The sequence below is a fragment of the Engystomops pustulosus genome, chromosome 1, assembly GCF_040894005.1.
Source record: "Engystomops pustulosus chromosome 1, aEngPut4.maternal, whole genome shotgun sequence".
NCBI lineage: Eukaryota > Metazoa > Chordata > Amphibia > Anura > Leptodactylidae > Engystomops > Engystomops pustulosus.
The window spans coordinates 206,675,418-206,703,324 of record NC_092411.1 but is presented as its reverse complement, the minus strand read 5'-3'; the positions used below and the strand labels follow the sequence as shown (position 1 = coordinate 206,703,324).

General features: G+C 39.2%; 1 protein-coding gene across 2 annotated transcripts in view; it reads right to left on the bottom strand.

Annotated features, from left to right (window-relative positions):
* TET2 (tet methylcytosine dioxygenase 2) overlaps positions 1-27,907 on the bottom strand; it is a 98,132-nt gene that overhangs the window by 14,869 nt on the left and 55,356 nt on the right. For both annotated transcript variants that reach the window (XM_072118914.1, XM_072118905.1), the window contains exon 2: positions 3,089-6,101. In XM_072118914.1, the coding sequence (XP_071975015.1) occupies positions 3,089-6,056 (2,968 nt within the window). In that variant the 5' untranslated portion in view covers positions 6,057-6,101. The remainder of the gene's footprint in view (positions 1-3,088; positions 6,102-27,907) is intronic.

Sequence of the window (27,907 nt, the reverse complement as noted above, 5' to 3'; positions counted from 1 at the left end):
TTTCCCGGTGGGCCAGTCGGTCCTGGGACGGTCTGGGGCCGGTCCGGGGCCGGTCCGCACTCCCTCCCTCAGATTTTAACATAATCGTACGATGCAGGTACTTTTAATTAGTACACAGACGCAGCGCAGCACCGCTGCCTCTGCGTCTGTGCACACACGCAGCTACACAGGTCGCGCAAAGGACGTAATTGCGCGACCTGTGTAGCGTGGAGGAGGCTGACACTTACCAGCTGTCAGGTCTCCTCCGTCCATGTAGCTCCGCGGCTTGGTGTAAGAGGCGCGGAGCAGTGACGTTATTATTATATGTCTGGGGCGGGGCATTATTCTATATCTGGGGCTTGCAGGGGGCATTATTATATGTCTGGGGCGGGGGGGGGGTTATTCTATATCTGGGGCTGGCAGGGGGCATTATTAAATGTCTGGGGCGGGGGCATTATTATATGTCTGGGGCGGGCAGAGGGCATGAATTCTATGTCTGGGGCAGGAAGGGGGCATGAATTCTATTTCTGGGGTAGCCTGGGGCAATTAATTCTATGTCTGGGGTAGGCTGGAGGCATTGTTCTATGTCTGGAGCAATTAATTCTATGTCTGGGGTAGGCTGGGGCAATTAATTCTATGTCTGGGGTAGGCTGGGGGCATTAATTCTATGTCTGGGGTAGGCTGGGGCCATTATTATTACGCCTGGGTCATAGTAGGAGCTCTATCAATACTGGGGTGTGTGTGTGTGTGGGGGGATGGGTCAAAGGAGAGAAAGAAGAAATAAATTACCCTTCCCATTACAGTGTGTTACATTATGGGGCACTATTTGTGTGGTACTAATATTTCAGGGGGCTCTATTACAGTATTTGGGGCACACTATTGGTGGTAGCAGAAGAAGGGACAGTTAAGGGACAATGGGAAAGTGCAGAGCATAAGACATCTGTGTGGTAAACTCTGCAGGAAAGCTGTGTACCTGGAGGAAGAGACATGGTGATGGTGCAACTAATGGAGAAGTGGAACGAGAACAATCCGGGGACACGAGACCTGATGTCACTGGATGCAATAGGTGAGGATCGCATGTGTTTTCTGTAGCTGTATATGATACATATGATTTTTTTCATGTTCGCTTCTGTGTATATATGTAGCATTATAGTAGTTATATTCCTGTACATAGGGGGCAGTATTATAGTAGTTATATTCCTGTACATAGGGGGCAGTATTATAGTAGTTATATTCCTGTACATAGGGGGCAGTATTTTAGTAGTTATATTCCTGTACATAGGGGGCAGTATTATAGTAGTTATATTCTTGTACATAGAGGACAGTATTATAGTAGTTATATTCCTGTACATAGGGAGCAGTATTATAGTAGTTATATTCTTGTACATAGGGGGCAGTATTATAGTAGTTATATTCTTGTACATAGGGGACAGTATTATAGTAGTTATATTTTTGTACATAGGGGAAGTATTATAGAAGTTATATTCTTGTACATAGGGGGCAGTATTATAGTAGTTATATTCTTGTACATAGGGGGCAGTATTATAGTAGTTATATTATTGTACATAGGAGTCAGTATTATAGTAGTTATATTCTTGTACATAGGGGGCAGTATTATAGTAGTTATATTCTTGTACATAGGGGGCAGTATTATAGTAGTTATATTCCTGTACATAGGGGGCAGTACTATAGTAGTTATATCCTTGTACATAGGGGGCAGTATTATAGTTGTTGGCTTGTATATGGGAGAAGGTATTGTAGTATTTTTATTTTGTATATAGAAGGCAGGATTGAATGTGTTATTGTAGAATTATTCCTGTACATAGGAGGCAGTATCAATATATTCTTTCTCTGAATTGTACTTACGGGGTCGGGGTCGTGTGTTTGCATCATTTACTGATCGACAGGTCACATTCTTTGCGCATTAGATTCACTTACTAGCAAAAGATGTTCCTGTTTTGCATTAAGGCCATCTACCAACAATTTGTCTGTTATAACCCCACCCACATTATCAGACCACACCCACTTGTTTTGACTCCGCCCATAAAATGGGGCCACTTTTATAGTTTTTTCCAGGGCCATTTTAAATTCCCAGTCCGCCCCTGGCTGTGTCACCTAACTTAAGACAGATACTGGGGTAACGGGGAGTTTCAGCACTAGATTACCTATGGGGAAATTAGGTAAGTTTAATAATGTTTGACAAGACCTTTAACAGACTAACTGTAGGGGGTTTTCTATGCAGCAGTCACTTTACTTAGAAACAAAATAGATAGGATTACAATACAAGGTGGTCCTTTTTAGAAAACATTCTCATTACAGCAACCACTGACAATTGATGGCATAGCATGTGTCTCAGTTAGTTGGCTGCAAACTATTGCTGTCAATAGGCTGTTTTAATGCTATTACTAGGTAAATTGTAGCTGTCATAATCCTGGACAATATAAAAGGAATCAAAAATAAAGTAAATAAAAAATAATCTACAAACAGAAAATAAAAACAGATTACAAAAAAAATGGAAATTGGTGAAACTTTTGAGTTAATTAATCCACATTTAAAGGGAACCTGTCACCAGGGACCTCATTTTTACTAAAGACAGGTTACAGAAGCCCTTCACACCAGCAGTGCAAATATGCCTTTCTGCCTTCTCTATGCATCTGCATTAGAATATAATTGGGTCTTATAACTTACCTTGCACCCTGACCCTGTGTAGTCCCAGGGGCTGGACTTTGGTTTGGAAAGGCATACTTACAATGCAGCTGTAACCAGCTTTTGGAACCTGTTGACAGGTTCTCTTTTAGCAGGAAATAAATCTTATTCAATTACTTCCTTACAAGTGCTTGTAAGCAAAAGACAGACTGCCATAAACAGCAGCCTTTATTCAAGTGATGTGTTTGGAAGGCTACAATCGAGTTCTTAATTTAACTGCAGTTTCCCTTTATTTTGGGGACCCTCCCACCTTTTTTGCTATGAAGTTGTATGTACCAAAACCTATTTATTAATGACCAGTGTTGAGATGCGAAATATGATACCTAATGACATTCTATGACTATGTAGTTGAAAGGAGGACCATATCTGAATATGTTTATTAAAAATAACTCAGAGCACTTACCTACACAGCTACATGATGGGAAATCATACTGGGTTTTTATAGGCGTATCCAATAGGTTTTTGATAGGGGTGCTTAGAAGTGTTGAAGGAGAGTCTAAAAAATTACTAAGAGCAGATCCTGCTGCTCTTTTTGTCGGGGTTTTCTCTTGTGGATGGACAATCTGTTGGTCTAGTGTTGAAGTTTTAGTGTGTGTGGTTAGGACTGTAACAGGGCCTGAAGACTCCACCTTCACATGCTTGGGCGATTTAATGGTAGATACTTGATGGTGAAACAATGATTTACTGGGATACTGTTTCATTTGTTGCTCCATTGTTTCAAGAATACTTCTTTGTTGTATGTGTTCTGGGCCAAAATGCTGAAACTCTTGTTTGATTGTTTTTTTCCCTGTTTTGCTTTCATGAGGAGCCCGCATGCAGACTGACGATGAGCTGTTCTCCACTTTGACAGATCTACGTGCAGAGGAACTTTCATGTTTGGTTTGCTCCCTACGCTGAAGTAAATGATGTCTCAGAGCAGCATGCTTTGGAATACAATTCATCTGATTTGAAAACTGAGGATTATATCCTCTTTGAGTTAGCAAAGGCTGAGCAGTAGAATTGCTTTGTGGCAAGTATCTATTTTGGTTTATTGCACTTTGTTGGCTTGACCGATCTTGGTTGTGTATTGTGTGATTTGTGTTCATAATGTGAAGATTGCTGTCGATTTTATGCTCTTGGTACCCAAGCTGGTCTGGTTGCTGAGATCTGTTGGTTTGGTAATACTGCTCAATAGTCTCTGCTTTAACTTGTACATGCTCTTTACCCACCTTTACGTTTTCAGATATATACTGATCTTTACTATGAGAGTCAGACTGGCTTTGATTGAAATGAAAATTTGTGTTGCTTGAACTGTGTCTCATTTGCCCCTCAACATCTTGTGCAGATAGATGGTACTGATGCATATTCTGATATTGACTGACTTGAGAATTTTCCTCCAGTTTTACAAGATTATGTGGACTTGCCCTATGGAGTGTATTACTGTAGAGTTGTTGAGGATGAAAAGGTGGTAACTGGTCTTTGTTAAAATCTTGATTTTGCCTCTGCTGAAAATGTGGATTTGGATGAAACTGTGATTTCTCTCGCTCTTTTGAGTGCATAACTTGTTGGTGTAATGACTGTACATGATGTGGAAATTGTTTGTTCTCAGATGTTTGTGGATTTAAGTGCTGTTTTAAAGTATGGTCAAATGGTTGCCCAATTTGCTGTTCTAAATTAGGTTGCTGGTAAAGGTTAGAACTCTTTTTCAACTCATAGGATTGTAGTTGTGTATCTCCTTGGGATAAGTGCTTTTGGAAATTTAGTTGCTGCCCATGAAGTTGAAGTGGTGATACTTCTCCCACCAAGTCCTGACTAGCATGACCTCGACTCGTGTTACCCTGTTTTCTTGTATATTGCTTAAGCTTCTTTTGATTTTGTGACTGAGAAAGCATAAGTAACCTTAACAAGTCTTCAGATGACTGTGAACCCTCCTCCTTCAGACAATAATTTCGTCTAAAATCTCTGAAGTTGGACTTAAGAAAGGGCCTCCTTTGATCCAACATATCAATATAATCTCTTTCTGTCCCATTGCAATGATCCTTCCCTTTTTGTGAAATATGTTCTTTTAGCTTCTCTGAATAGTTGTCAACTGCATAACTTGTCTGCCCATTATGTTCTTGGGTTGGATTTGTCCCTGCCGAACAGTGTAGCGAAGGGAGCCCGGCCGTGGGTGATGTCTTGCTGTTCTGCGACTGTAAAAATGTCTGCTGAGAAATGATTCTTGGATCGAATGGCTGACATGAGTCATTATTTTGTGAGTGTAAGAAATTAACATTACATATGTTTTGGGTAGCTCTGTAGCTGTCAGTTTCCTGGGCATATAGTAACTTGTTTAACTGCATTAAACTAAAATGATCTTTGTTGAAAGCCTCAGAAAAGCTTTCACTAGGTCTGCCTTGGTAAGATGGACTTGCAGAAACAGCAACTTGCTCTGAGCACATTGGTCGCACAGTCTCATGTGGGTCACAGTTTCTTTCATTTATATTCTGGGAATTATAATTGGGTGCCTCTTTTGGAAGTGGTTTCTGTTCTTGTACATGCAGTGAATAGCTTCCTGGCTTCACAGCTGTTTCGCTGCTCTCATCAACATTTTGGGCCTCAACAGCCATAGCACCTGGCCCTTGAGACAGCACCGAGTTCAAGGATAGTTGGGAAGTAATCTGCCCTGAGGTATGTGGTGAATGATTTGTCTGGGGAGACACATCATTGCTAGCATCATTTAGAGTGTTAATGGCAACCGTGTGAGGTGTGTTATTCCGAACATCGAGGGAAACCTTTTCAGGATAATATTGAGAACATGTTTTCTCCAATAATTCACCATGTGTCAACTTCAAGGAAGAGGCAAAAACAGTAGCACCATTGGACAATGGACTTGTCTCATCATTCTGACACAAGACATTGCCATTGTTGTGGGAATTAAGGTCTTTGTTCTGCTCACTGGAAACCTGAACATTCTGATTTTCATTTTCTTCTGTTCTCACAGCTTTGTCTTTGCTACAGAATTCAGAAACACCTTGTTGGACATATTGTCCATTGATTTCATCTTCATTTTCTCCATTCACCTCATCAACTGTTTTGACTTTTTTCTGTTCGAGATATTCTGACACCAAAGGTTCACTAAATGTGCGCTTTATTGCACCGTTATGTAAATTTGGATATTCTCCATTTTCATTTATGAGGTCAGAGCTGTCCTGGTTTCCCTTCATGTGTGTGATACCATAGCTGCTCTTTGTTTGTAAACAGCTGTCTCCGTTGACTTGGGGTTCGGCTCTTTCAGTTGGCAGGCTCCCATTTTGTAGCTTCGCTGGATTGTTTTGGCAAGCAGGTGAGGGATGTATTAGGAATTGACTCAATCTACTGCCCTCATCATGGTGGCTTCTTTCCTCTTCCATCGGGCCTGCTCCGGGGCCATCCACAAGGCTTCCCTGCAAACACGTCTGGAAGACAATAAAAAAATTATTTAGAGACATGTATATACCTGTTTAATTAAATATATCAGTACAACTTATTAAAACCCCATCATTGTATCAATATGATACGGTATATAATATATATTTTATTCTGGTGTATTCTACTGTAAAAGATATTCATTAAACATTTCTGTAAATCTGTTTATAATGGAAAGATATTTTAAATTTCTGAGGATTTATCTATCTCTAAATGTCACTTCTCTCATTAAAATAAAATGGTTGTGGCTGTATACACAACTAATACATCAACAGAGACATTGCAACTTAATGTCTGCCATCGCAACAAGGTCCCCTGCTTACACCAAGCTTAAATAATAGAACTTACATTTATTTTAGGTATAAGGCCAATTGGCAGTGCCTAATTTCTAAAGAGCACCTTATGTAGTAAACAGCTATAGGAAACAAGATTGTCCAGCACTTATGTCACGGCTAATACAGGCATGTCTTTTACATGAGCAATAATCCACATTCATTCTTAAACAAAAAAAAAATCAACATTTATTCAAATACAATTACATCATTATGTTCTGGATCACCATCATAACTTTCAAAACCATAGATGGTATTGGAAGTTCTTTTTCTCTATCTCTGCACTATGCTAGCATTACTTTCATTCATTCAGAGCTTGATTAATGCAAAATCATTTTATTGGTTAAACTAAGGGTGGTTTCACATTGGCATTTTTCTTCACATCAGTGACTCCCCACTGAAGCCATTTCGGCTTATGGACACATACAGATTGGTTTTCTCTTCCTGTCTTGTCCTGTCCTGTCATTGATGTCTTACCGAACCATTCTTTTCAATGGGCTTTATCACACTTTTGTTTTTTTCCACTGATCCAATGTTGTGACTGAACACAAAAAGAACAGCTTCTAAATTGACCATTGAAAAGAATAGTTCAGTAAGGCATCAGTGAAAATAGTTCGTAAGCCAAAATGGGTTTGGTGAAAAAACAGGTACTAAAACAACAACAACACTTCAACATCACAGCCTGGATCTGATCCGGTTAAAATTTTGTAATTCAAAACTTTATTTGGCTATAAAATTCTTTCCAGGCGAGGTAAAAAGCAGAAAGTATGGCTCTCAAGATTATTTCTAATCCTGCTATTTGATTGTGTGGTACCAGATTACACTTTTATGTTGTTAAATTATTGACACCATATTCTGAGTGTGAAAAAAAGGATCTTTCAGAGAGGGTTTTCAGTTTGGTTCACTCCTGTGTCCCATAATGCTGATTTACCTCACCCCTTAAAGAGAACTGGTCCACTGCCCAATGGTCTGTGGCTTCGGCCATTATGGGGTGTGGAAAACGGGTACAAAATCTGCAGTTTCTCACATAGTGCTCACTGCTAAATTCTCCATGCAATCAGAGGGACAGAATTCTTGTAAGAAGTGGAGAGGAAGAGGACTTCCTGTTTGCTCAGAACTGTGGACTCGTCTCCTGTCTGTTTGACTATTTGCTGCTCATTTGCATATCGGCTAAATGGCTGTAATTAAGGTACAGTGCCTTATTGGCAGATAATATTAGGTGATATGGGGAGGACATGTAGCCCTTTACCAGCAGGATTACTGGTATGAGAGGTACAATTTTGTTGATAGGTCTTCTTTAAATGTCACGTCATAGGCATTTAGGCCAAGGACACACAACATCACCTCTGTGATGTTTCCAAATATGACGGGAGATCAGTGTATCCATTTTTGTGTTGACAGAACTTAGATGACCAGATATTTGTCTTCTTTGTTCTTGAACCATATAGTTTTAGGCAACAACATGATGCCACATAGCTCACATTAACATTTTTGCAATTAAAGAAATTTTTTATCTCAAATTTTTCAGGGAAGATTCCAGCTGGTAGACCCAGAGATATCAATCTATGGTTAAGACTGTCACTGTGCAACGGCTGGATTTACTGTATTTTTAATAACAGCCAATAAAAATGTTTTATGAATTGTGAATTAAAAGTTATATTTTAACACTGTGGCTAACCTACATATGTGCAAACCAAAGAAGAAAGAAACCAAAAACGTTCCCAATCATAAAGTATCTCTATGATACCGGACTCTGAGAAAGAGTGGGAGGCGGAACGCTCTGGCACGACCCCCTAGAGATTGAGCAATATGGTTAAGCCCAGACCAACAGATATAAGAAGATTACCATCGTCATAGTACCTGGTTCTATGAGTTAGTATTCCTGGTTTATTATGCTTTATTTTGATGGTTTTTTAAAAACTCTTTGGGCCACATTTAATAAAGCCCCTGAACCAGTTTTTGTCTGACTTTGCACATTCTTTTTAGTGCAAACTCCTTGCACACGTATTTATAAAGTGTCCACAACACATTTGTGTCCCGGCTGCACTATGCCCAACGCAACACAAAATTTGGCGCTGAAAGGTCGTTCTGGTGCACAGTTAGACTGTGCGCCACATTTGTTATCATTGTCTGACAGCCCTATGTTAGACGTGCACCAAAAAAAGTTGTTGCAATCCAATTCATGAATCTGGCGCACCCTGCACACTTCACAGGCAAACTGCACCCAGTACACACTGCACTGTTTATGTTTATGGTCTTTGTTTTTTAAAGGTGTTTCAAATAGAATTGGCTATATGAGCACTGGCACTTTATCTATGATCAACATAACAATCTGTTTATCTGAATTATTATTAATATTATTATTAATTATCAATAAAAACTCCCCAACACACCCTGTATAACCATTTTCATTTCCAAAAAAAACAAACAAAAAACATTGATGGGGTCTTTTGAAATTGGAATAGAGCACCGCAAATGTGAATGACAAAAAAAGCAAAACGTTTATTGAAAAAACCAAGATTATGGGGGAGATTTATCAAAAGTGTCCGAGAGCAAAACTGTTCTAGTTGCCAATGATAACTAATAGAAGCTAAGCTTTCATTTTCCAATAGCTGTTTATAAAATTAAAGCTGAGCTCTGATTGGTTTCCATGAGCAACGAGAACACTTTTACCTTAGACACTTCTGATAAATCTCCCCTTATGTTTATACCCTCCTGGCTCTTCTGTAGTAACCTGCTGAGGGCTACTAGAATTTATAAACCTACTTTCTGAAGTAGGCCAATGAAATGTAGTAACCACTTGCCATTTCTGGACCAGAGAGGGATCCTGTGTATAATATAATATAATAATGGAAGTCCGCTGTATATTATGTGGTAATATTAATATAAATAATTCTGTAATAGCTCCATAAAACTTGTGCTAATTTGTGTTTTGAGGGGTACATATGATATATATATGGGGGCAAAGTGTGGTCAGTTATGGTATGAGGGGAATTTTTTATATATATGGGGGCATGGCATGGTCAGTTGTGTTGTGTTGGGTTTACTTTAATTATGCAGAGACACAGCCTCATATTTACCAGTTTTCTGGCGGACTTTGCATGTTCTTTTATGTGCAAACTGCTTGCACATGTATTTAAGAAGTGTTCACACCACATATTCGTTGCACACGACCATTTTGTGGTGCAGCTGCACTATTCTTCATGCAACACATATTTCTGAACTAAAAGGGATATGACCAGTGCGGCACATTTATCACGCAAAGTCCGATAGAAGTGTGTTGCACGCCCGATGTTAAAGAAAAGTTATCAGCGCAGGAGAAAATAGATAGGATCTTACTCTGAACCTTTATAAAAAATATAGCTACAGCCAAATATTGAGAATGATTAAAACATGACTTTTACTTTGTAGTTATTAAAGCACCAAACAAAACTTCAGAGTTAAAACCCAAGGCCATATAGTGGACACATTACACATTAGAATACATGATCAGTAAAATCCTCATATACTGCCAGACTGTAGTATGGGTTAAAGAGGGTGTTGTAAAAATAGTTAAAACAAAAAATAAAAAAGTAAAAAAATAAAGAAAGAAAACTAAAAATTCAATTCTCCCCTTTTCCTAGAACAGATATAAAAATAAACAGTAAAAACCATGAACATGTTAGGTATCATCATGTCCCAAAATGTTATTTCTCTGAATCGTACCACCCAAAACAATAATGAAGACAAATCATTTGCACAGTAAAAGCCGTAAAAACCAAGCCCACAGGAAATGTCGCTTATGCATTTTTCCACAAATTTCACTGCATTTGGATTATTTTTCCTGCTTCCTAGTACAAGGCATGGTATATTAAATGCTGTCACTATGAAGTGCAATTTGTTAAGCAGAAAACAACACTCACACAGCGCTTTTCATGGAAACATAAAAAAGTTACAGAATTTTGAAGGTGGGATGTGAAAAATAGAAACCCAAAAATAAAAAAGGGCCTGCCCGTTAAGGGGTTAACCTTGAAATATAGTGGGGCACGAAAAAAGGCTTTTATTTGTATCTTGATAAGGGAAACTTTTTTTGTTACATATTTCGCTGCTCTTCTGACATATCAGAACAATTGTTAGATAATGACAATGTCAACACAGTCTAATCATTGGCCATCCAGAAATGACTACTATAAGGCCCCTTTCACACTTGCGTTTTTCACACGCGTTTTCTGCGCCTGCTTTTGACGCGCAGAGTTCGCATTGCACTCTGACTCATTGTAACCAATGGGTCTTTTCAGACTTACATTTTTTTTAACGCACACACGCGCGGTTTTTTTAACGCGCGTTTAAATCTCGACATGCTCTACTTTTGCAAGTCACGCGCGTGAAAAACGCACCATACAAGTCTATGGAGACGCATCAAAAACGCATTGCACTCTGAGACACTTGCAAGTGCAATGCAAGTGCAATGCATTTTTTACGCATGAATTGCCATAGAAAAGATAGAGCTCATTGAAATTGCATTGAAAACGCGTGTGAAAAACTGAGACACTGAACAAACTCTGACTGAGAACTGATTGCACTCTGATGCAAAATGTGCGTTTTTCACTGACCAAACACTGATCGCACCCTGATCAAACTCTGACGTGATCTGCAACGCAAGTGTGGAAGGGGCCTCACAGAGCCCCATAATTGTGTTATCTACTGAAGCCCCTAATAAGAGGGTTATCCATAGATTTCCCTGTGTGTCATTCACAAATCCCCAATAACAATATATCATGTGCCAGCTGCTTTGGCCCCATTCCAGCCCTGCTGTTACCTAGGATACAACCTTCCTGCAATGGGTGTTGGTACATAATTACTATAAATATGACAATAATAGCATGATTGTGATACTACATTGCACAAAAGAATATGACATAAATGGTTCTCTGTGTAATTTTGAATAGGAGGGAGCACTTGTGAATTGCATGTAGTTTTACAAGAAACCACAGTTACTTATTCAATATGATTTGGTCACAAGCTCAACATGTGATGAGAACACTGAAATCTCAATTTCTATAGCAGTATGAAGATGCAAACGATTTAAAGAGTAACAGAAACTTTACATGCAAAGTCTCCTTTTTTACCTTTCACCCCTTATCAACATGTGATGTAATTCTATGTCACATGTCAGTTAAGGGTGTGTGGAGGGGGCTCACTGGCTGAGCCTGCTACATACACAGTGGGTGGTAGCTGCATCATGCAGTTAAGACCCATGGCTGAGACTGCGACTGGTGCTTGCATGGAACTTAGGTGTTAAGCCCCTAAGTGGCGCAATCAAATGCCGACAGCATTTAAGTAGGCATTGGCGCCACCATCTTGGATTCTTACGGCGCCTCCTATTACATCATTGCTGGCCGGTAGCTATTACAGACAGGATCGTAGAAGAGATCTGTAAAAGAGCCTGTTGTTAGCAGCATGCTCTTTTACAGATCCAGTGAATTTACAATATACTGTAGTATTGCAGTATATTGTATAAGTGATCAGATCCACTACGGTTAAAGTACAGGAAATAGAGGACTCCCTAGGTTTTAAAGTGAAAAAAACCCACTAAAAGTTCAAATCACCCCCTTTCCCTACCACTGATTTAAAAATAAATAAACAAGTCAAAAAGAAACACCAACAAAAATCATCCCTCCCTACCTCCACCAAAAATGCACATAAAGTGATCAAAAAGTCAGATGTACCCTAAAAAAACAAGCCCTCATATGCTAAGTGAAAAATAAAAAGCATGTTTTCTGGAAGACAAGCATGGAAAAACTTAAAAACGTGCTGTGTCCTAAAGGACTAAGTGCATTGTCTTAAAGGTGTTAAAAAATGTATTTCTCTTTATGTATTCAACTTTCATTACTTCAGCTATTGCTATAGTGTTAGTGGTACAGTCATGTGTATGCATATAATTTTCTAAAAAATCAGAAGCTTCTCCCTCCAGAAAGCCACTGGTAAATAGGCGCAACTTATTTTTGCAGTGGAAAAGACAGAAAAAGAATATCAGTTTTCACTCATAAACTATCCCATACAGTAAGTTAACAAGTACCACTCACGACAAGACCCTAGGTCCAGGTCTGGGTAAGCATACAGCCAAATGGAGGATGGGAGAATGCTCCTCACCACTCCCCTCTCCATTGAAAGTTGAGCGTTCAGCGCCATAATATGGCAAAATACAGGACATTCATTTTATGTGCATCCACAAATTCCTAACTTAGGAAGCCCCATGCTTTACTGTATCATTAAAAATGGATGATGGATATTTTTCAGAGAGTTTATTTTCTCAGCAGCAGAGCCTTCATTCTGAAACATCACTACTGCAACCTCCAAAATACCATATTCAGATAAATTTGAAGGACTGCGATGGTTGCAAGAGTCAACCCAGGATACACAGATAACTGGGCTTTTTTGAAGAGAAAGATATAACCAAAAACCCCACTTGGTTCAGAAACATAAATTAATATAGGAGAGATAAAGATGATTGTTATGGGTTATGGGGTTATCGTGGCACCCCCAGGCAAAAGTACTAGTGTGGAAGGGATATGAATGAGAACTTAAATATAAAACCAGGGGTGTAACTACAGTGGTAGCAGATGCTATGGGGCCCACAGTGTCAGGGGGCACCGTCATCCAACCTGACACTAAAGAATGGAGGATGTCCACAAAAAATGTGCTGAAAACCCCAAACTCGGCGTATACTTGAGTCAAAAAAATAAATAAATCAAAACTCGCCTTTCTGGCGGCACCCGTAGATCTTCTGTGCGATCCATGCGGTATTGTTGTACTGCACGACGGGGAAGGGGGGGCTATATAAACTGGGGCAGGGGCTGGCAGGTTATATACACTGGGGCAGGGGCTGGCAGGCTATATACACTGGGGCAGGGGCTGGCTAGCTATATACACTGGGGCAGGGGCTGGCTGGCTATATACACTGGGGCAGGGGCTGGCTGGCTATATACACTGGGGCAGGGGCTGGCTGGCTATATACACTGGGGCAGGGGCTGACAAGCTATATACACTGGGGCAGGGGCTGGCAGGCTACATACACTGGGGCAGGGGCTGGCAAGCTATATACACTGGGGCAGGGGCTGGCAAGCTATATACACTGGGGCAGGGGCTGGCTGGCTACATACTGGAGAGGCTGTGACCAATGCATTTCCCACCCTCGGCTTATACTCGAGTCAATAGGTTTTCCCAGTTTTTTGCGGTAAAATTAGGGGCCTCGGCTTATACTCGGGTCGGCTTATACTCGAGTATATACGGTATGTGTATATTTTGTATAGTGTTTTATACTGTATATGTGCTCATATGCTGTGATATGTGATGCGTATGTGAGTGAAGAACTATATGTCTAAGTATATAATTGTGTGTATATATAGTGCAATATGTATACTTTTAAGTAGGGGGGGGGGGCATTCAGTAGCCTGCTATGGGGCCCTGACACTCCTAGTTACACTTCCTGAACTGCTCATCCTCTTATGTGTTTTATCTATTCAAGGCAGTTGCACTTGTTAGTATACATTGCCCTCTCTCCACTATATCTGTATCTTCATACCAGTTACATAGCAGCCCTGTCTCTTCTAGTTTCCTCTCACCCCTTCCAGTATTATCATCCATCCCTTTTCATTTATCTTTCGTCCTCATATACACAATTCACACAAACTTTTCAGTTTTGAGCCAATAACATCTCCCAACTGGTGTCAGCCATGTTTTTGTTTGATAGGAAACCATTTACATGTGGCTTAGTCCTCTAGACCCAACAATTTTAAAGAAGCATCAACTTCTGCTAGTGATGTTTTGAGATATCCAATGATGCCTACCAATAATAAGTTCCTGTGAAACCCAATCCAAGTCCTATTTTGTAGTCTCTTTCATTTGACCTGAATTTTTCTTAATTTAAAGGGGCTTGCCCATGAATGAAAATTCTCAATTTCCTAGTGATGTTATTAACACAATAAAGATCATTTTAACCCCTACAATTTTACTCAGTTTTATTGCTGTTTTAGCTCATATCACCCTCTAAGCAGCCCCATCATGATTCCTCTGTGCTGAGAAATGGTGAAAGCGTGAAATTTGTGTCACGTGAAAGCCGACGGGATAAAAAATGATTGCGTGCGACACAATCCCCGGCGCGATCCCCGAAAAGTCGGGAAAACCGACGAAAATGCGGCTGTGGGACCCTTGCTAAATAAGCAAAAAGTCAAAAAGTCTCTCTGTGTGTCTGTGTGAGCTCGTCTTGGAATGCAAAGGTGGGAGCTGGAGTGCAGAGAAAAGCTCAGTGCAGCGTCAAACAGGAGAACGATATGTCCTCACGACCCTAAAGTCAGAAGTTTCAGGGTCCAGGGCCAACTAAAATTGTATACACCAGGACTGATAGAGACAGGTTGGCATTATATCTGTAAAATGCTGTATTTTTGTTAATAACATTGAATTTGAGAATGTGTTATTTTGTTATCCTGGGTATACTTAAGAATCTTGTCTTCATGGAAATATCACTTTAAGTTGTGTGGTCAGAAGTAGGGGCTGCTACATGGGGGCTACTGAGAAGACACATATGAGACTTATACCTGCTATTTGCATAACACTGTAAGTTACGCAGCTATTGACCTACGTTATTTTTACAAAAACAATACTACCCTATGAGTGAGTTTTGCTTCAGTTTAAATAATTTATGGAGCTTTCTCACCAATTACATCATGAGTATGCAGGAAGGGTAATTATGTAAGATATGTTGGAAAAAAAGGCAATAAAACTCAAAAATCCTTTATTCACAAGTGACCAATGCCCCCATGATCTTTAGAATAGGAGTGAACATTCTGTGTAACCAGTTATACTATTGTGTAGCTTTAGGTATATTAAAAATGTTACATATAGCACAGATGAATAAAAATTGATTCTATTAGTTTTTGGCAACACACTTGTAGGTTGTTGGGGGTCAGAACTTATTATAAAGCAATAGTTGCACAATACACTACTATTGCTTCATGGCTTTGGTATTGTTTGTGTAGTTCCTTATATGGTATTTTATGGATTTACAGGATGATGTAGATTGGGAACAATTGTTTCAAGATGAAGCTAAAGATAACTGGCGGTAATCGTCATACACACCCTTTTCTTGTGTTCATTTTATACATCTTGAACTGCCTTACAGTCATCTGCTACACCCATTGAAGCCAAAACTTTCCATCAAGTTTTCAAGTCTATATAAAGAATATGTCTGACTTAACAGAAACTGATATTATGCTCATTGAATAAAAAGCTTACTTTCAAGCTATATAAAAATGTTATCAAACACAACAGTCTAACAATAAAAAGCCAATTATAATTAATCTTCCATTAGCAATTAAAATGCCTTTTTTTGAAACATAAAAATTGATAATGGTTTTAGTTGACCAATAATAGATTATCACTGTCTGTAAAGAAGGTGGCTATTTAAGGTTTTGTTGGCCACCTATGGATGTTGGTAATTCACTGTACTTTCGCCCCAGGCTTTAATAATCAGCTGCAGGAGTTATAAAAGGTGTCTGCAAATAAGCTTAATTGTTAATCCTGGTTCTTATGACAATACAACATTTTTAATTGTCACAGAGGCCAAAATAATTCTGGCTGGGGTTACAATTATAAACTATACAGTTCCGACTTACATACAAATTCAACTTAAGAACAAACCTACGGAACCTATCTTGTACGTAACTCAGGGACTGCCTGTACATCTTTAAGAGGTTAAGGCTGTTTACAAGCTGAGCCCTATCATTACAGGGCAGGTGTTTGCTGTATTATACAGCAGACATCTGTGGATAACTGCTGCAATCAGTGCAGTTGTGGCAGTCAATCTGTTAGTTGCCGTGGTCAATACCAATCCTTTCACATAAACATCAGATTCACATATGGCTGCCGATGGGAGGCTGTAATATAAGAGATGGAAATTTGCAATATATGTCAATACAGTTGTATTGCAGTATATAGAATCGGCAATCAGTCTCCCTAGTGTTCAAACATCCTGGGGGACCTAAAAAAGCAGTAAACAATTTTAAAATATATATATATATGTAGATTGGGAATAATAAATAATATTTCAAATCACCCGTCTTTCCCTAAAACACATATAAAAATAAACAAACAAATTCCTAAACGAATCAAATCATAAAATAATTATTCCCAGCAGTTATCCCTGTAATGGGATAAAGCCCAAATGTCTGAGTTGCCACTTTTTTGCTATTTTACAAGAATAAAAAGTAATAAAAAAGTTGTACAGTTCCAAAAATGGTGGTAGTGGAAATATTGGCTAGTCTCGCAAAAAAATACTTCTTACACTGAAGTATAAAAATGTCATTAGCCTTTCAATAGTACAAAAATTTTAAAAAATGTACAAAGGAGCAGTATGGTGGCACAGTGGTTAGCACTGCAGCCTTGCAGAAATAGGGACCTGGGTTCAAGACCCATCCAAGTCAACATGTGCCAAGAGTTTGTATTTTCTCTCTGTGTTTTACGTGGGTTTCCTCCATGTCCTTTGGTTTCCTCCCACACTCCAAAACATTCTAGTAGGTTGATTAGATTGTGAGCCACACAGGGACACTACATAAATAAAGGAATTATAGTACCACACTGTGTGCACTACATAAATAAAGGAATTAATATTAAAATCTATACAAATTTTGTAAGTATGTGAGGTATCATATGAAGTGAACAGTGAAAGATGTAAAATCAGTGTCCATAAGAAAATTGTGCAAATGTGTTTTTTTTTTGAAACTTCATTAAATTTAGATTTTTCTTTTAGCTTCCCAAACCATGTGCTATAGAATATAAAAAATCGTCACGAGGAAAAGCAATTTGCTATGCAGTTAACAGGCCCACATATAGTTCTGTACACGGAAAAATAAAAGAAGTTATTTATTTTTAAAGATGGGGAGCGAAAAAAAAAAATTTAAAAAATTAAAATGTCCCGGTCCTAAATGGGGTTTGCGGTATGCAGGACAGCAGGACTCAGAACTTCCTGTGATGTCCTGTGTCCCGCTGACATTACTGTGAACACACCTCCTTTATCATAACCACTCCCATATCAATAGTTAGAGAGGGTGTGGATCTGCATAACCCAGATCCCATTTTCCAGATGCCAGCATATTTTAACACGGCAAGTATAATATTGGTGATATACTTATCCTGTTTAAGTCTATAACAAGTAGCCAACCCGTTTAAGGAAAATATTCTTCACCTGTTATGTCATTGAACATATTAAAACTAAAAGTGTATGACTGTGTTGGCATAATAACTGCTTGGCATAAGAGCTTGTAAAATTGCTAAAGCGTCAACCCACATTTCTCCAATATGTATGGTAACCTTATGAATTTTTAAAACCCAATATGTTTTCCAACTAAAACCAATTGTATCAGACCATAACCTACTACTTGCCAATTCTTTAAAAAAGAAATCATGTAAACATTGCTGAAAATTCTCTATTTATAGCATTATAGAAGAAACTTAATAATAGGAATAGTTTTATTGCTTCCTCTATACTTGTCAAACATAAGGGCTAGAGGCCCTTAGTTTTTGATGTCCATGAGATCTGCTGCATGTAACATGTTGAAGCTGTTTAGCATGCGGCACCACAGCAGGATCTTCACTGGTGATCCTACTCTGAGCTCAGCACTGGTCCTGTCACATAAAGCGGACATGTTGTCCTAGAACATCAGCTAGGCCTTCCCACCAGGCTCCAAATGTTACTCCAATAGTGTGGGAGGTTGGTTGAGTGCAAGGTTTTAATAAAGTAAAGTGGAATTGATGAATTGTTGAAAAGAAAACATTACTGCAATAGGAGCCGCTGCCTTACTTGCTTGAGAGGAAAGTTTCATTATAACAGTATTACTATAACCATCAGCTCTTTAAAGGACATCTACCACCAGGATGATAGACTGTACGCAAATGAGCCTGAGGGGCTCCAGGCTCCATTAACACTTATGGAGCTGGGAGCCCTTCAGGCTCATTTGCATACAGTCTATCATCCTGGTGGTAGATGCTATGTAAAGGCAGCCATAAGCTGAAATTCCATTTGACACCCCTGTTCCAAACTTACAGTCGACATAACTGCTGGACATCATGCACAGAATTTAGGGAAAATGAGGATGGATAGAAAGTGTTTTTTTCATTGATATTGTTGATTGAAAATGGTCAAAAGGGTGAATTGTAATGCTAAATAGTGACACTATGCAGGCCTTTAATATTGATCTTTAACCTTTCCAAGTAAATAGTTTCTTAGAAATAGTTAAAAAAAGAGTTAGGACAGGAACAAACATGCTAAAAGTGACAAGCTAAAAAGGGACCCTGTGTATTGAGAAATTCAAGACTTGCCATAAATAAACACCTTTCTGGTACAATTCCCAATCCAATCAGCATTAATTGAATGTGACTTTTTAGTATTTAATTTTGTCATAGACGAAGAAATCTAAACAAATGACAGTGAAATGACAGCGAAATGACAGCTGAAATTACCAACCGGTAGACCCCGTTGAGGGTTTCCATATTGGTATCCATCCTTTTACCAGATATAAAATGTGGATCCTCTAATGCAGATGTGAGCACATATAATTTATGGGTTTTTTTTATTCCTAATAACATTTATGTATTCTCAGAAGGAATGACATTTGTATACTGCTTTCTCTGTAAAGTCACTCTCTTTTGTCCATGGAATGTTAGAAGAATCCAGAAGCTAGGGGGTTAAAGAAAAAAAAGCATCTTTGTATACTATACCTACTTCCTTTGCTATAACTCTAAACAAAGCAAGGAGTCCTATTACAACTGAGACCATAAAACACACACACACAGGCACACTCCCGAATGTCCTCAGAAGACGGGTGATTTTTTTTTCTTGTAAAAACTAGAGAATATAAAATATTAGTATTTTTATTTGTTTCAACTACAGGCAGATATTGACTATGACACATTAACTCTTGCACAGTATATTGTTGCTTTATTGGCAATGTGAAATTTCAGTGAAGGCCCCTTGCACACAGATGTATGCTTGACTGGGCCTTAGCCCAGGTGAGCATACAGACACATGCAGGAGAGAGGAGGGGTGGGCACTCCTCACCCCTTCCCTGTCCATTGAAAGACAAGCGGCCGGCACAGTAATACAGCAAATTATAGGACATGTCCTATATTTTTCCATGCATCTGTCCGGCTAAGTCACGGTTCAGTGAGACACTATATGCTCACAGGATTGTGACTGGGTGCCATGGACCTCTATGGTGGCTCATGACGCTGCTGCAAATTGAGCGGCCTTAGAAATTTAAAACAGTAACAATATGTATGTTGGGAGAGATACATAGAAGAGGTAAATCTGTGTACAACATATCCGATGCTAGAATGCGGCAGTCTGTGAGCTCCTAGTACTCTAAAGAATAATATAAGTTATATATTTGATATTGACCTTCAGCTTTGAAACAAGAAGGCAGTGTCACGGGTGCTTCCGAACCCATAGCGAAGGTCGTGGGTTCACCAGTGCCCCTCCATGCTCGCTTGCGCAGCACCCACTTTGCCCACCTGTCTCCACTCCTGATTCCAGTCCGCGGGCCGTCGCCGATGTCCCCGTCTCCTAGGGCGTGCGTGCCGGCTTCATAAAATTTAAAGGGCTAGCGCACAGTTAATTGGCGCTGGCCATTTCCATGAATTCAATTTAAACCTGACTTTCCTTGCACACCCTGCCTCAGAGAAAGCTGTTCCATGCGACTTACTGTGTTTCTTAATCCACATTTTGACCCCAGTTCCGTTATTGACTCTGATCCCGTGCTGCCTGTCCTCGACCTTCCACTACGTCCCCGACTCCGATCCTGTGCTGACTGTCTTGACCTCTTGCATGTTCCTGACAACAAGTTTGCCCTACAATTCTGTACTTCATCTTGGCCGCCACCGGGGACAAAGTCGCGTCTGTGGAATCACCTGGTTGTACCACGCCACAACAAGTCCAACCTGCTTTGCGGCGGGCTCTGGTGAAAATCGGGTACCACTTACACGGCGGTCCCAGGTGTTGGCTTACGTCATCGTCCGCAGTGGTACAGAGGATCCACTACCTCTGAATTCTGACAGGCAGATTTATTAAAAAGTGTCAGTTACAGACACTAGACAGTCTTAGGGCTTTTTCAAACTGATGTCCATTTCATGGTTGCAAATAAATGCATTTGTTTTCAGTCTGTGTATTTTTTAATGTCTGAATGTCTTCGTTTTTTTTTGTTCATGTCCGCAAAAAAAAAAAAGATATTTGGCTAATAATAATAATAATAATTCTTTATTTATATAGCGCACACAGATTACGCAGCGCTGCACAAGCATGTCAAATTGGTCCCTGTCCCCATGGGGCTCACAATCTAAACTACAATTAGATCTAAAAAAAACCTGGTTCCCCTGAGAAATAAAACTCTACTTTTCCAGAATTATGGACATCTATAAAATTATATGGTCCACAGGAAACAAGGAAAACAGGACTGTGAGTCCCTGAGAAAAACAGACATGTGAAAGACCATACATTTATGAGCCCTGAAATAATTGCAATAGCTAGCGTATTGCCTGGCCTGGAGGGGCGTAGCCAGCGGGGGAGTGGTATGGCGTGGGGCGTTCCTATCCCTGCATTGGTGCACTTTCTGCAGCCTGCGTCTCCGATTATTTCTAAGCCAGGTAGGACTTGGTGAAGAAATGGTAAGCTGCACAGCCACCTGCCAGATACATCAAGAGGCCTAAGCCACTTCATGTATCTGGCTGCGCCTAAGGGGGGGCAGGGCTATTAATGTCCTGGCGAACGAATGACAACATATGATAAATACCCCCAATGGGTCAGTGTACCAGAGATAGTAAAGAAACGTTTGTCTGAAAGAGAACTAGATGTATCCTGGTGCTGCTGATATATCTGGCATAGTTTAAAACACCCTGGTTATACTTGGGATACTCCTATTAGTTGGTTTACTTTGCACCGTTAAAGTGCCCAAACATTTCGGGGCACACTTTTCCCCTACAAAGCCACTACTTGGAAAACTATTTAAAACCTGTCTAATACCCTTAATAAAAGTGATAAAATGCTTTTAAGACATTTTGGAGGGACACAAATAACCACCAAGTTTTGACATAAGCAGTTTTTATATACTTGTCCCAATATGACTGTTAATGGTTTCAATGCTATAATTATTTTAACGTCACATATTACACCTCACTGTGACCAGCACCCATCATCCATGAGAAAATGATCCATGAAAAGTTATTAGCAGTTCTGTTTTGTAGAAGTGCTTGTATACTGAGAGGAGACCTCTACAATATTGTCTGTGACTGACTATAGCAAAAAAAAAAGCTTTGCATGTCTCCTTATGATATTAAGGACACTCAATGGTACACAGGTACTCATAGGACCTTAATACTGCGCCATGCAACCGCAATTTCCTACACTGCTTGTATAAGTTAGGTATTACCCGACATGTTGGCAAAGTCAAACCAGTGTTATAAAGAAATCCTTCAACCTTAGGGGCAGCGTTTTTTTCTATATATACACTTTACATTCCACACTTCCTGGCCCTGGTGCTTTGTTAATACTCAGTGTGACCTGGTAGTAGCCTTAAACAAACACAGAGGTTGACAGAGGATGAGAACTGTCCTGCCCTCCTACCCTCCTCCTTTCTTTCTTCGCACCCTGGTTGATAAGCCATAACTCATTCCCCAGTCTGCCAGCCTTCATTAGTGATTTAATGGGAATGGCTACTAGTCTACTGTGATGTTCTGCAACATGTACCACTGAGGTACACGTTACATAGCTACAATCTCTAAACAATTGCAATATGCTGCGTGAATATGGAGCAGACACATGATTTCGTCAGAAAGGTAACTATGGAGCCGCACAGGCTCCGCTTCCAGCAGTTACAGTGAGCCGGTCCGCAGCTTTACTACTCCCGGCTGCTTACTGGCTGCTGATGTCACTTGTGTAACACCCAGATTTCTTTCATGCTCCCCTCCTCCCTCCTCAGCATTGCAGAAACAAGACAACTGATGGGATCTTTTCTTACAACCTTTGCACCAGTATAGTGAAAGGCTTTTAACACACTCTTCTGCGGGTTACATTGGAAGCAAAGACAAGCTGCCAGTTCTTCCCTTTCAGTTGAAATATATAAAACAAAAAAATACCCACAAGGTCAAAATGAAAAAAAAAAGGAATCATTGTTAAATTTTAATCAAATGTAGAAGGTATTGGTAACACTACAAATGAAATACAAAAGTCACAGTCACAATCCATTTATTAATATGTATATGAAAGGGACTGATGCTACCGTTATGTCTTGTTGTACTGGGACATAATAATAGGAGTTTTTGCTGTTGGTCATATGCTTAGGATATTCCTCTTTTAGCTAGAGAAGAGCACTGCATGTATCATGGCATTCAGCTTAGGTGAACCTTTCTGAGAAATGAACAGACAGCCATTAATTTCTTTGTTGTGACGTTACAGGGAGATTAAGCATTTATTACGTGGCTCCCCCGTGGATGTGGATTAGAAGCATTTATTATGTGGCTCCCCCATGATTACAGCTGAGTGCTCAGGATCCCAGCGATGGGACTTCCCATGATCAGCTGCTCCCCGAGGGGTTAATATTGGATGAAAAAAAGATCTTTCCTACCTTGCTCATAAAAATAAAAAAAAATTGACAAAAGGTACCCTAAAAATATTAAAATGAGGTACACTGCTGAGCCTATCTATAAAAGTGACATGTCATTTAGCTGTGAATTGGTGGCTCTATGGACAGAATTAATTCATCAGCCAGTACTTAAAGGTCCCTATACACATTAGAATAATCTCTACTACCTCTATGATATATGGGGTTGTCCTGATTTATGATAGATAATGTCAGAGGGAAAAAAGAATAATGCATGTTGAATTTGTGTATGCCTGGTGCTTTTATTGTGGAGATAAGCTATCACCAGAGCTAACTGGTAAGGCATAAACCCCTTTTCCCATGCCCAGCGAAGCCACATATAGAAAGGGGAGCTTGGGAAGCATAGATATCAAATGAATATTTGGCTGCTGAAGGTGAACACTAGCAGCATCAGATTTTTAAAATGCACAACACCCCATTCACATTTTTTAGGAGTATACATGCTTTGCATAGCATGGAGTTTTAGGTAACAACACAATTTATGTTGCTGTTTGCTTTTTGCTTTCTGGACCAGATCAAAGTGGAAAAAAGCAGCGCTGTATATGTATATGTTAATGAAGCGCTAGACATTAATCATTACAATGATTTAACACTTTATATTATGAAATAGATAGATGGATAGATACAGTGCAATTGAAAATATTTGGCTATTTAATGTGAGGGACAAGTAAAATACAGTAATCAGTTGTATCTAGGTGTTCAGGACCCAGATACCATTTATTGGGAGAGCGGCACAGCTGAGTTTCTTGGCATTGCTTTTGCCATCTCTATGACACAGGTGAAGTGATGATGACCTCCTTTAGCAGAAACTAAGTGAAAGTGCACAGGTGAAGAAATTGCTGTGAGACTGCTGAAGAATCTGACTGGAGGGGGTGCTGTATTAATTTGGTAGTTAATAGATGTGAAAAGTCAATAATGTATTGCCTAATACAAGAGCCAGTTTATGGACAGATTACAATTTGCACTTATAGTGTTAATTGTGAATGAATCAAACTTAGGGCTCTTTCACATTGGCATTGTTTTTCATGTCCATGGTTCAGAGATTTCCACGGATGCCTCACAAAGCCATTGATTTCTATGGGTGTTTTCACATTGGCTTGCATTTTCACTAATCTGTTGCCCGTGAAAAAGATGATGAAACATGCCCTATTTTTTTCAAGGATCCAAGTCACAGAAGGCAATAGAAATTTATGGGTCCGCAAAAAAAAAAAAAGAAATGACTGTTTTGTTTTTTTTTTACCTTTGAGGCTAAAAAAACAGGTGGGATATTTTTAAAGCAATGACCTTCAGTTTTTTATGCAGACAAAACGGATGCATCATGGAAAACAAAACAGAAGAAAAACCGAGGTATGATGGAGACAAAATGCAACAGATGCCCAACTGTAGCTGAGCACTAATTTGAAAGAGTCCTTAGAGTGGAAATGTTCTGTGTGGTTAATTATAATAGATTTGTGAGAAGAAGAGCTTTTTTTTAGTTAAAGGTCCAAAACATCATCCTTACTAATACTACATTTTATAAAACATCATGAATTCCATGGTGGAGTGCATAGCATACAAGCAAGTACAAATAAGTGCTAAAGACACAACACTTGTCTGATCTGGCACAAGTGGAAAAAGGACCTGAGGGTGCACAAAATATATAATTGAATAGACCCTATGTGGGGGAGTATAGCATTGGGTTTATTGCTTATTATAGGCATTTATAAACAGGTGGATTGGGAATGTAAGGACAGTTTGATGTGTTTTCATAAAGATTTCCAGAGTATGGGCAATTCACAGGAGGAGTCTCAGATGGTTTGGAGTGAAGCTGAAGGTAATGTGATGATCAAACATTACTTGTGGGATGCCAATATCTGATTAGCTCAGAATTTTATGGAGGGGACTGGGATGCCTTTGTAAGTCATGGTTACTACTTTGATCTGAACTTGTTATACAATAGTTCAATAGTTAATCAGTAGAGAGACTGGAGAGAGGTGAGGCAGAAACAAGGATAAAGATGGATTAGCTGGGCAACAGAGTCAAGGATGGATTGGAGGAGTGAACAGGGAGACCACAGAGGAAAATTTGGCAGTAGTCTTATCAGAAGATGATGAATTATGGCATGGTTTTACAATTTGTAGACTCCATGGTGAAGAAGTAGTTATGTTTTTTCAATCTTTGGACAATCCCCTTAAAGGATAAGGCAGAGTCAAGGGTTACTCGTAACAGCAGACTTTTAGAACTCGAGAGAGTTTTGAAGCTTGTGGGAGGGAAGAAAAAGCCAACCCAAACATTTCTATTAGTCCTTAAAACATTCACTAGTCTCATAGTTTGAGGCTGATTATATTCATGAGCAGAAGTTACATCCTTCCTTAACCACCCAATAAGATGGGTATTGGCAGGCTGTTATTTATTCTTTCATGTTATGCTGTAAATTTAAAGGGTGTGGGACAGATGGGATGGGCAAAAAAAGGTTTTGATCTTTATGTTTGCATCCCCAGAAAACCTCTCACTGAGCACTTTATCCACATGTACAAACATTTGGTAAACTGATCAACTTGTTACTTGTAGAACCAGCTTTATGAGATACCATTGTGAAATGTTATCAAGCATAAGAAATAGTCACAACAATAAACATGAGAAATGATGGATTATATGCAGCCAACTGTGAACACAAAGCCTGATTGACATAATATGGAGTCCACATGGGTGAAAATATAACAAAACTGTTCTCATGTACATCAGTACGCTGCCATGGTGCAACCTGGAATTCTATCCTAGAAGCAATTGATCCAGGTGTGAACACTGATGTAAAATGACAGGTCATCATATCCTAAAATGCAATAAGGAACCTTACAGTTAGGTTAAGATATATGGTATAATCTTTTACTGCCAGTTACCTGCTTGGGCCACTAATAAAGAATATCAATGTTTTACACAAGGAGATCTAGACCTAGCTTCAGGCTGGTTGCTGTTTGACTACCTGTTGGTTCTTGAGGAACCAAATCTTTCCCGCCAAACAGAAGTGAGACAGTCCAGACAGAAGTCAGCGATTGTTCTGCTAAAGCAATATCAACTTCTGTAGGAACTTACACCTCTGGGATCTAAACTTTTAAAAGGCTCTTTTCCTTTTGTAAAACTTTTGAAAACTTTTTGTTTGGGTGGAATCAATATTATCTTTAGTTAAAAAAATAAAGTAAAGCCATTCAACACATTTCACTTCGACAACCAGTATAATGAAGCTGATTTATTGATTATTTTCTAAGTACTGTAAATCAACTAAGGTCGAAAGATACTAATACGACTGGTGCCATTTTTTTTTTTATACATAGCTGCCAGGTAAACTATATAAAAAATGGATAGTAGCAATAATCACTAAGGTCCATGTATCAGTGCATATGTCAAATCAGCATAATGACTTTAAACTTATTTCACACCAGATTGCCGTTTTCCCTTAGCTTGAAAGCCACAAATTAAGCAGATTCTAAATATTCAGGTCTTCTCTACACTGAATCTGTAAATGTGTAAGCCTAAAACGTATTACTTGTATTCTTATTATAGACTGTCCAGTTCAAATTTATTTTCATAATCAGTGTCTCAACTCACATTTTCAGAAGCCACGGCTAATAGAAGCGTGTTACTCCAGCGTGTTACTTTCTGACCTTTAAGATGACAGAAGACATAAAAAAAGCTGTAATTCACTGCGTATCTAGTTTCCGGTTCCATATAAATGGACTTTTTCACCTTCATCTGACATTTCATTATTGGAAGAATAATAAAAACTAATTTTACTATGGTTAATGTGAATTCTGAAATTCATTAATATGGTAACATAACTCCTAAAAAATACTAAATTGTAGAATTGATAACCTACAGTCCTTTTTGCAATAGCGCCACATGTGCTGCCATGCAGAGTGTTGTGCAGGAGGGTACGTTTGGGAACCTGTTTACATGGTCTTCATGCCAAATGGGCACAGTATCACAAGTCTGGCAAAACATTCTTGCTCAAAAATTGAATCATTATTACAGCACTTGGGCATAAAGCCAGGAGAGTCAAAGCATGTCTGAGTCACTCATTAAAGGGAAAAGTGCCAAATAGTCAATGTCATGCATAACTGGGATTATCAAGGTCTAGGGATTGGCTAATTTAGCTTGACTAACCCAAAAAAGGAAAAAGTCATGCCAAGGAGGCGTGCTCTATACTCTCAAATTAGTGTCCTATCCTGTGCAAACATAATACTGAAGACTGTGGAATTCTTCCCAATGTATTCAAGGCCACCTTCTGACCAGCCTCACTATAATGTAATGACTGAAGGAGGCAAACATTCCATTTTTAACTACATAAAAATAAGAACTGTATATTCAGGCAATTTAACAATTATTCTACTGCCAAATAAGAAAATACTATAAACAAATTCCTATAGTGTAAAGTTTTCTGCAATAAATAACAGTAGGTGCAGAAGGTATTCCCATTCAGATAGATGTTGCTATAGCTCCGCCGAGTTCACACAGGGACAGCCTTAACAGTAGCGGTACCGTGATAAATGAGTGAACTAATGACTTATCAGAATGTAGGTCAGAGGGTATACATACAGCGCTATCAATTCAGAGTCATTAATGTGACAACTAATAAAATAGCTGTGTCTCAGGAAGCATGCTTCCCACAGCACAATGTACCATATATGGTCTAACACATTCCTCTCCACTTCATCTATTCTTGTATAATAATAAGGCGCCCATACAACCAGGAATAGAGCTGACAGCTATTCCTTCACTTGCCTACATACATGTACACTCAAC